Source organism: Stigmatopora argus, chromosome 19 (genome assembly GCF_051989625.1).
Source record: "Stigmatopora argus isolate UIUO_Sarg chromosome 19, RoL_Sarg_1.0, whole genome shotgun sequence".
NCBI classification, from domain to species: Eukaryota; Metazoa; Chordata; class Actinopteri; order Syngnathiformes; family Syngnathidae; genus Stigmatopora; species Stigmatopora argus.
The window spans coordinates 8,065,001-8,076,039 of NC_135405.1; the positions used below are offsets into that span (position 1 = coordinate 8,065,001).

Genomic DNA, 11,039 nt, shown 5'->3' on the forward strand with positions numbered 1-11,039 from the left:
ACTGGAAATGGTTATCCATGCTTAGGCAAGGTCTTTTTTTCTTCAAAATCAGATATTGTACACACCATTCAATCAATTCTATGCCTTGTATAAGTATTTAAGTACCACATTTTTCTGACCAGCCAACCAATGCCCAATGAAGAGGGAAAAAATACTATATATATATTGTACTGGAGTGTAAGTCTTGTTTTTAGGATGGTAATTTTATATTTTATCAGAAATCAAGAACAGACATATGTCAATGTAGTGAAATGGAGAACAACATAACAGGTGGGTGACTGATAGTCTGGACAATATGGTAAATTGGGACAAGCATATTAAAATTTGAATTTGATGGTTGCTGAGGTGGCCATCTTGAAGTTTAAGACCAATTCTCACAGCCTGAGAGGATGTTTGGTTGCATTTGGAGGTAACAGATGGGAAGGTAAGCTGTTCACTGGAAACCTCAATTGAGCAGCCATAATCCTTTAAAGTGATTCCCTTCCCCAGTCATTTAGAATATGCGCCACTTGGTATGATCAGCAGTTATTATGGACGTACTTGTACCAGATTTTATTAAAAGAAGAGAAGCTAACCAGGTGGAGAGTCAAGGTCATTAAAATCGTACAGAAATAGTCATTTCTGTATCTACGAGATATTAAACGAAACCATTCCATTTTGCCTCCAGAAAATATGGCTGGTAATGTTTTGCTTTTGTTTTGTTTAATTACTTATTTGGTTCAACTAGATCCATAAATGTCTCAAAAATATATTGTGCCATCTCAGGTATCTGTTTCTTTTTTTCTTTTCCAGAGTCAATCAACAGTCAAGTGTTTTTTATTCATAACTAATGCTTAATGTTTTTTTTTGTTGTAAAAATAAATAAATAATAGTTAAATTAACCATAGTGATTATGATTTGCTTCATCTGGGCTGCTCACCCTCACAGGATTATTCATTTAAATTTGCAAAATATTCACTTGTCAAACTTTGAATATATAAAGAGTTGAATAAAGAGGAACAAATTACCCGTTCATGGACCCCATAAATTAAACAAAATGTTCATAAATAAATGAGAAAGCATTCAGATATTATTAATGAGCTCCCTGTAGATTTTTACTACTTTGTTAAGACACTTAAGTGTATAATAACTCAAGACTTCCACTAGAGAGTAGTGTTTCCTCATCTTTGTTAAGAGGTACTATCCATGACATGGTATTGGTTGTTTTATTCATTATTTATTTTTAGAATTTTTAGAACAACCTGAGGTTGTTTTTATGGACACAAGTGGAGAACAAAGGAGTTTTCTCGGGGAGGAAGTCAACATTTGAAAACAAACATTGCTTGTTTCCTCAAATAAACATTGGTCCTCACCTAAGAAACCAAATGGTATTCTCAGAAACACACATTCTTCACTGAGGTTCATTGGGCAGGGCAAGAAAAGGAAAAATACATAATAGTATATACAAAAATCTGTGTCTACATTATTTTTAATGGCACTATACATGGACAAATATACACACAAGTTAATTTCCTACTGTATTGTAGTAACATGAAAAGAAATAAAAATAGATCAACAGTAAAATGTGAAATTAGGTCTGACTGCATCAAAAGATTCCAAACTTCAATTCAACGCTGCTCACATGTTATTGCATAATCTCCTCCGCAATTTTCATGACACGGTACATTTTGCAGAACATGCCTGGGCTGATGCAGAATGAAATTCTGGCTGATCACATGAGCACAGAAAGACAGAGCGAGGGGGGGAAAAATCCCTGATCTGCTGACATCCACTTTTCATTGGCCTTTGTCCAGTTTTGCCCCGACAATAGAAAAGCCCTATAAGCAATGTGTACTCAAGCCACAACTCAATTGTCACTTCAGAATAGCAAAAATGCTCAGATGCTGTTTACACGTGTAACAATTTCTTTGTTTCACATCATTAAAAAACGATGAGATCATGTGTCCAATTCGAATTGGGAGATTTGAGAGGGAGTTAATCTAAATCTAAATAGCTCCAATGTGTCTGTGTGATTGATTTCAATCAATGGCAATACTCATGGAGTAGATTAGATTCTATGTTTCAATCCTGTTGCAATGTCAGTCAGCTACTTGTTGTGTATCAGCCCTTTGTTATCCAATACACAACAACCCTTGCATCAACTGACTTAAATGTTCCAGCACCCTTAAAAATGAGATGGCACGTCTTAATAATCTCACCCGTAAAATTATACAGTCTGTTTTTGAAGAAGAAAAGGAAAGATTTTGGGGTGAATACAGATGATGACCACGTGTCAGAAAGCCTTGAGGCCATATCCTCTAACTGTATGTACATAAACATAATGTGACTACCACCGAATGCCTGAGCATGTATTTATAGGCCGCCCAGAGGGAGTTCTCAAACTTACTTTCTCGTTGTTTTTCATTCTCAGGGAGGACGCTAACTGAAATTGATTATCCCCCATTATTTGTGGATGAAATTTTGGATGTTTTTGTCTCAGGGCTGATTAATTGTATTTATTAATTCAGGATTTTTTTGCTGGCTGTGCGTTCCGAGTTAATTAGAAGGGGGCTCTGGGCAGTCGTAGATCATTTTGAATTTATACTTGTAATGAGAGGTGGTCCGGCTAATTTTGTGTCCAACCCTTACCACATTTATTTTTTTTCCAATGATAAAATCTGTTTTCATTTAGAATATTGCGCAAATTTTTATCATACGTATAATCCATTCTAGGTTTAACACTCATTGGCAGTGTAACCATGTAACTGTATGTAAAAATACATAGATAAGCATCACAATCACATCCAACAATTGTCATCAGGTAGGCGCAGACAGGTATATCACTTTTTAATGTGATCAACGCTGACAATATTTAACTTATCCTTTGTGCTGCTGCTTCGTAGCTGCCTGATAACAACTCCCACGGTGTTTCCATGTGCACAAAAAGACAACTTTTTATCTTCTCTGAATGCAGATAATATCCCGAGTGGTCAAAGGGAGGTGCGGTTTGTGTCTACCATCGTTTTTGACCATCTGTTGTCTTTGACGAGGCTTTTATGGCGATTGGGGTATTAATTATTGCTGGTTGCACACACATACCCTTGTGATCAAAGTCTAAGCATAAAAAGTGATACATTAACCCACACCCTATTTTATTCAAAATTATGACAGGTTACGTGTGTATATGTATACATACGTTTGCTTAATTGGCATCAATGGTGGGTAATTCATTAGTTTTACAAAATCAATTTTAATTGAATGCATCTCCTACAGTTTATACACTGTTGCTTGTCTCTATAATCCTACTCTCAGCAAAAACTAATTCTAAATAAAATGATACATTCTCATCATAGTGATAGTCACTTTTCCAACATGCACAAAGTTTTATCACATTTTACTTTATCACTTTTAAAAGTAAAGTCTCAAATATTTGATACTTTATTCATACACTGTAGATATTGTGAGGGGCAGTTGCAGATATGGTCATGGCACCCCTTGGTTCAAACTTTGCTTAGGTCGTCGGTCTTAGTATATCTATGCATGCTGTGACACATCGGCGTTTTATCTTTTTTTTCCCCTTTCATGGGCTTTTAAAATGTTTTCGTTTGTGTACAGGGGTCAAGTTCCACACGCAAAGCTTGTTATTGGATTTTTACACAGTGATAGGCAGTGCATCTGGAAACTAGACCTTCTATGGGACAAAATCTGATTTTTAGCCCATTCAGATTGAAATTAGATGGCTCTTTTGTTGTTTAAACATTAGATTTTTGGGAGAGGAATTGAAACCAGATATGGAAGGTGCTTTCGTAATTAATACTGAACTAACACGTTTTAGCTTAGCAACTCCCAGCTGCATTATCTGATGTTGAATTCATCATTTATAATAAATATAGTATATATATTAACAAACTGGAGTGTGCTATAGTATACTACAGGCTAAAGGCTGTGCGTGCATGCTGGTAGTATAATTGACATAAAGGCTGCGTGCATAAACTGTGAAAAATGTGCTATATCCATATTTAAATACTTTAAGCAACTGTCTTTTTATGAATGTGATTTAAACTAAGCGTTGTCTTATGCTTAAAATACACTATTTAGTCTGAGAATCTCCAAATCTTTTGCCATATTTTCTGTTTCCAACCAAACTGGTTTGATATTACAAATTAGACAATGAGTGTATAAAGCATCTCACACTTTCTGTTCATTAAATGATTAGTCATCTCCATCATCATAATTGTAATGATGGCGCTGGTGGAGTTAACATTCCAACCGGCTTAAAATCCCCATTACCTGATAACTCTTTGTTGGAGGCCGCTGAGCTGCTATAAGGTCAGATTAAAAAAATAATAAAATTAAATAAATAAAAAACTCCTTGACTGTGGGAGAGGACAGGGTTGTCGTCTCCGGAGTTTTTAATCCATAATCCTACTTTCCAAAGGTTTTCACTTTAAATACATCCATTCCAGACTGCCCTCAAGAGACATAATCAAAGAGGAAATTAAGTTTTTTTAAAAATACAATTAAAAACTGAAAAAAACCTAAAACAAAACCAAATGTCATCACTCAAAGATCATTCCTGGTGGTAAATTGATGGGTCTAATTTGTACAGTAGTACTGGAAACAAAAAAGGCAATTGCCTTCATTGATATCAAGGTGGCAAAATGACATACATTATTATCTAAATGGTTAATTATTCATTGGAAGCCTTGTGGCGTTGCTCGGCAACCAGTAGAGTCTCGAAGTTCGCAGAAACATTTAGGGTTACTGCTCTTACAGTTTGTCAGTCAGGATTCATTCATCTTTACATTTAAACATCAAATGGATCGGTCGGCTTCCATTTGAAAACCTTAAAAAAATATAATGAACACATTTTGTCTGTAGAAGAATAACTGTTACATTTTCGGTTGAATCCACTCATTAGAAAAGAAAAAATATATATCTATTGTAAATATTTTGGGGTGAATCATTTGCAATTTTGTTGCAGTTAAAACTTTTGGTTACATTTTATTACGCTGTCAGCCAAACCATCCTGTTAAAAGTTTTTTTTCAAATTACCTTAACTAATTTATGTCAGCGTCAGGCTATTCATAACTTTTTTGATTATTATAGTGTTGAGAATGGACAGATGATGAAATATTTGAAACATCAACAAGAATTTCAGTTTTACATTTTCTGTTAACATGGCCTAAATGAGGGTTCACTAAATTCACCATGAACTCATTTGTCTGTTGCTGACTTTTAGCTCTGAGGTTAAATCCATTCAAAGAACACCTGGCATGAACATGAGTTCACAGAAATCAGCGAACTGTGCTCCAACAACTGCATCCCAGCAGTACACAGGAATGCAGGGTAAAGCCCTGTGTGCATGTTGGCTTTACAAGGCCCTCCCTCTGCAACGGTCTGTTATGTAAGACCCCCTTAGCTGTCCGTCGTATGTTCAGAAGCTATGCATACCATAGCAGATGATAAACGAGAGCTGGAATCACGGCTGTTTCTGGCATGGGCCTCATCTCTAACGGGTGTTGTGTTCCTATTCAAGCACATAAATATCAGGGGAGTTAGCTGAATTTAGTACAGTGACATCACAAGTTGCTTTTTGTGTGTGGGTTTCTCGGGGTATTCAAGCTCCCTCCCATTTTCCCCAAAAGATTCATTTTATGAACCGCTTATCTTCACAAAGGTCGTGGGGGGCACTGGAGCCTATTCCAGCTGATTTAAGTGATTTGATATATCTTTATTTCTATAAACGGATAACTAGAAGCACCAGGCGGGGGACACCCTGAAAGTGACTTTAGATTTTTTAGAGATGTGAATGGAGGCCTAGTGCCTCACAGTTCTGCGGTCGAGGGTTCGATCCCAGGACGGACTTCACTGTGTGGATTTTGTATGCTCTCCGGGTATTCCGGTTTCCTCCCACATCCCTAAAACGTGCATGGTAGGATGGTTGAACACTCTGAAGTGCCCCTAGGTATGAGTGTGAGCGTGAATGGTTGTCTGTCTGGTGAAAACTGGTAGTTAGTATGTCTAGCAAGTTTCATCTGAACTTGTGTAGGGGTACAGTGGATAGAAAAGTCTATTTTCAACATTTTCTCATCTACATACATGTTGAAAATGCAAAAAAAAGCACACGTTTGTAGTCATCAACTGTACCAAACAGCCATATATATTTTTTATTTCACGATGGCATAGCAGACAGCAACTGTAGATAACAGAATAAAAAAACATCAGCTGACATGTCATATCTAAAAGAATAAACACCTTTATTTTTCACATAAAGCCACGTAAACGTGCCCAACGACACCGTGTAGAAGTGACTAAACATTATAAAAATGAAGGAACACATTTGCCAACATTGCATAAACATCAATCAGGAGTGGAATTCTTAATTGCACACTTTTTAAGTGACAACTGAAGAACGCATGGAAAGACAAAATTCAAGGCCACTATAAAGGACTTCAGTACTCGTTTGTCCAAAACAGTGGACAGACAAACTGTACAATGTGTGACTCTGACAGTGGTTTGTATGTGTGGAAGAGAGTTCTGGCACAATGCACCTCGGAATTGTTGAAACGAAGCACCGGGTCTCATTTGACAGCAGAATGCCCCCCAAAAATGGAGCCTTCTAACAACATTGCAGGATGTATTTCTCAGCAACAGGATGCATTCAATCTTTAACGAATGTGGCCAAGTCATTGCACAGTTTACGTTGATCACACACGGTGCTATTGTCAGTGAGCGCAAGGCAGGCTAAGGGACGTTGTTTATCCAGCGTCTTAATTCAAAAAGCCCAAAAATCTACCTACCCGCATAGATGGTGGGCTAAAGAGAAAAAAGAAGCAGCATCTACAGAAATAGATTATTTCTAATAACTTAAATATTTAATTAAGCAATACAATACTCAATTTTTAGGGCTCAGGAGGAAGAGGATACACACAAAAAGGTCCACAGGCTGAAGTGAAGCTGCCGTGAGGGAGGACATTTTTGTCGTTATCAACATAAGCTTTGGCTGAGGAACACCGTGGAAAAAAGTTACGAAGGCAGTCATCGTCAATAAGAATCTGTGGAGAATCCGCGTTGCTTACTGTTCATTCTTTCCATTTTTAATTGGCAACTATAAAGTGACTCACTACTATATTTGGTTTAGATCCCAATTTTTTTTTTTAAATTGACTGTTTACATGACCTGGAAATTTGGTTATGGCCATCGGACAGATTCTATACATTAATACAAGGCGATGCCATAATTTATATGTTTTTCAAATTAGTGTGAACACCGCCTCTCAAGCAATGTTTACCAAGCAGGTGGTTTCGATATTTTAATTTTTTTTCTAAGTTGCCTTAGCTTAAAGAAGGTTGGAAAACACTGCTACAAGCAAATTGTAATGCACATCTGTTAATTATTATTTTGTTATTAGTACATTCGATGGAGAGAGGTCTGGTTTGTGACTAATTATTATTACGGAGGTTTGCTACCAAGCTCATTGGTCATCTGAAGAGGAACGTTTAATAATAAAATCACACTCAGACCTCATGTCGTCTTGTGGATCGGGGAGAAAATGAAATATGGCAAATCGGGCGATTTAAAACTAAACAATGAGTCACTTTTTACTGAGAGCGACTGAGGTTGAACAATTGCTTACTGGGGAGCAACGCCTGAACCATTTTGTCAATAAGGACCAACAGCACTTGTCACTTTTCTCACAGAGACGACTCCACCTCCGAAGTGACGATCGCCTGGGGCTGAATCTGAGACAAAGCGAGGATCTCCGGGCTGTCGTCGGTGGACCTGGACTCGCTGCCCGTTTTCCTTTCGCTGGCGGACTTGTCGCCGGAGCCGCAGCACAGCTTGGGAGCGCACTGAGTTCGGCAGGAGAGCTCGCACAGGCTGTCCTGGGACGCGGAACTGAAGGTGACAAACTCGGGCTGGATAGTTGTTGCGTGGATGCCTTCGTTGTGGAAAAAGTCCTTGATGCCCTTGGCCACCTCCATGTAGGACGTGGGGTCGTGACACTTGATGTGTGCCGTGGCGATGATGCGGCTGCCCGCCAGTTGCCACACGTGCAGCTCGTGGATGGCCAGGACCCCGTCCAGCTTCAGCAGACGCTCGTTCAGCCGGTGTATATTGATCTGCTTGGGGACCCTCTGGAGAAGGATGAGGGCCGACTCCTTCAGCAACGGATATGTGGTGTACAGCATGATGCAGACCATGATGAGGCAAAGCGTGGGGTCCAGATAAAGTGCCCAGCAGGGGCCGGCCATCTTGATGCTGGCCACTGCGGGGTCTGCCAGATCTAGCAGAGTGTGGTTCCTGTGATAGTGGTCCGAGCCGTGGTCTTTTATACAGGGGTTGATGCACTCCGTGTCTTGGTCGCAGGGCTTCCAGACGAAGATGAAGATTAGCGCGTTGATGACCACGATGACGGAGCCCAGTGCGTCGCCCAGCACGTGGAGGAAGACGCCGCGCATGTTGAGCTGTGCGGACGACTGGTGCTCGTGCTCCATTTCCTCAAAGCTGGTGCCGCCGTTGATCTGAACCTCCGAGCTTTCCTTCGGGCTGATGTCTGCGGACAAAAACGGGATTATCATTTAGGTCAATAGTTCAAGGCTGGGAAACGTTTTTCTCTCGGGGGCCACAGAACAAACAAAAAAAGTCGAGATTTTTTTTCAGTGATTTGGCGAGGCCATAGGACAGACCTTCCCCACTGCTGAGCACCATCAGATTCTCCTCATTCTGAACTTGGACACAGGAATCTGAGCTCTCCTGACCTTGGCACAGAACAGAAATCAGCGAAAACAGTCACGATTTAGTTAATTTTAGTTCCCAAACAATTTTTTTGGACTTGCGATTGTAGTGAATCAGTGTGTTTTAATTAATCTCACCATCTCTCAATTTATTTTGGGCAGCACCCAATCAATAATCATGGGTATGTATTTAAGGGCAAAAAGCTATTTAATTCAAACGCTGAGACAATGCAGCTCGTTCATCAACGGCTAATGATGTGCTTTTGGCCATTGACGCCACTATCACCCTGATGGATGGTCCGCTAACTATTACAGAGGGTATAAAGGAGGGGTGTGGCCGATTTCAGTTTATCAACGCTGTCAAGCCCAAACAGTGTGAGAGTAAGAAACCCGGGCTTTTGGAAAGGCTTAACCCATTATGGTAGAAAAAAAGGCATGCTTAAAAGAAACTAGATGTCTAATATTCACATGACCACTTGTTACTAAATAGGCTAATAGGAAATGGTTCCACTATTGTGCAATGTTGACTGCTGACTAAGAAGATTGTGTGGAGCTGGCTGCCACAGGGGAGAGGAGGCACAGCCTACTTGACTGTCCAGTATGCTCTTTAGCAGGGCTGGGGAACATAAGGCTCGTGGGTGAAATATGGCTCACCGGATCCGGACGAGCAAGAAATTCTAAAACTCTACAAAACATATTAAAGATAGCAATGAAACATTAAGCCTGAAAATATAATTAAATCATATTTTATGCATTTTTTTTTACATCAAAGACAAGTAATTCTAATGAGAAGTACTTAAGTGTTGATTGCAACATTGTTTTCAGAATCAGAATAAAATCATCTTAATTTATAGTAAGGTAGAAACACAAGGAATTTATGTGCGGTTTATAAAGTCGCTCAGGAGATCATCAAACAAGTTATTTATTTGAACAGCATTGGGCCATTTTTCCACTATAATCGGGAAATTCAAAAAGTTCATAAATGAATTAAAACATTTATTTGATTGCCTAACTGTTAACTGAATTTGAATCATTTAATTTAGGGAATAGGATTCAATTGGAAAAAAATGAAATAAAAAATTATCAAGACATGCACTACTGTAATTAAATATACAATTTAATATTATAAATAACCACTTTTAAATCTTATGAAATGGTGAAGAAAAAAATAATTACTTAACTTGCCTTATGCCACCATTCATTTCTGCACAGCATTGCAATTTATTTTTGAAATACTGATTGGAAAAGCATTTAAACAATGAAATGTAGTAAAATATTTTAGTAACATTAATAGACAGAAAATAAAATGCTTCATTGATTTTTTTAAGTGAGCGTTTTTTATGGGACGTCTATCGCCGTCAAAAAGAGACAATCAGTTAATAAGCGCTTAGGTAACGATTTATAAAATGTATTTTATTTGGGCAAAGGAATTTTGCTCACCAGTGGTTTGAGACGAATCCCCGCAGCCGCTGTGGTTGCCCACCAAATTGTTGGTCTCCGCCGAAGTTCCGTTGCCGGCCCGGTGAGACCTGGAGCCTTTCCCCCTCTTCCCCCCGTGGGAGTGCCCGTGTCCCCCACCGGCGTGGCCGTGGAACAAGCACAAGCCGAGCAGGTTGACGAGCAGTCCCAGGAAGCCGACGGCGGCCAGCATCTGGGGTCGCTCGATCTGGTGGGGCACGGTGTAGCGCTCGATCGCCTCCAGCACGATGGTGCAGCAAAGCGCCGTGAGGAAGACGGCGTTGACCAGCGCCCCCATCACCTCGGCCCGGATCCAGCCGAACGTGTTCTTGTCGGTCGCTTGGGTCTTCTCGGCGAAGCGCACCGCGACTAACGCCACGATCAAGGCGATGACGTCCGACAACATGTGAAACGAGTCCGACAGCATCGAGAGGGATGCGGTGAGACGGCTGACCACCACCTCCACGATGAAGAAGATAAACGTCAGCGAGAGCATGCATAGCAACCGGGCTCGATTCGGCTCGCAAGCCATTTTGCTCTCGATCTTAATGAAGAGACGAAAAAAAAAAAAATTGGCGTGCCCGAGCTAGCTAGCTTGACCGAATTCCGAGCTAACGACGCGCGCCAAATAACTCCCCGAGAGACGATGCGATCCCCCACCCACAATAAAAAGACACTACGGTTAACAAGTAATGGTATCTGCACGCCGATCAAAAGACAATTAATAAAGGAATTAGGCCGACACCATGTTCCAACGCTCGCCCGAGCTCCAGTTTGCAGACGGGCTGAAACTTTGCACCCGAGCCGGTAAACTTTCCACACGGAACACACAAGGACGGGGAAAAATACACGCCCTGTCAA

At 40.1% G+C, this 11,039-nt stretch overlaps 1 protein-coding gene across 2 annotated transcripts; it reads right to left on the reverse strand.

Annotated features, from left to right (window-relative positions):
- Positions 1-6,124: 6,124 nt before the first annotated feature.
- slc30a1a (solute carrier family 30 member 1a) lies at positions 6,125-11,013 on the reverse strand. Of its 2 annotated transcripts, XM_077587587.1 has the most exons (3): positions 10,161-11,013; positions 8,673-8,744; positions 6,125-8,539 (listed from the first exon to the last, which is right to left on the reverse strand). In XM_077587587.1, the coding sequence occupies exons 1-3, from the start codon at positions 10,708-10,710 to the stop codon at positions 7,677-7,679; spliced, it is 1,485 nt and encodes a 494-aa protein (XP_077443713.1). In that variant the 5' UTR covers positions 10,711-11,013; the 3' UTR covers positions 6,125-7,676. The 2 variants fall into 2 exon arrangements, with proteins under 2 accessions (XP_077443713.1, XP_077443714.1); XM_077587588.1 differs by lacking the exon at positions 8,673-8,744.
- Positions 11,014-11,039: the final 26 nt, after the last annotated feature.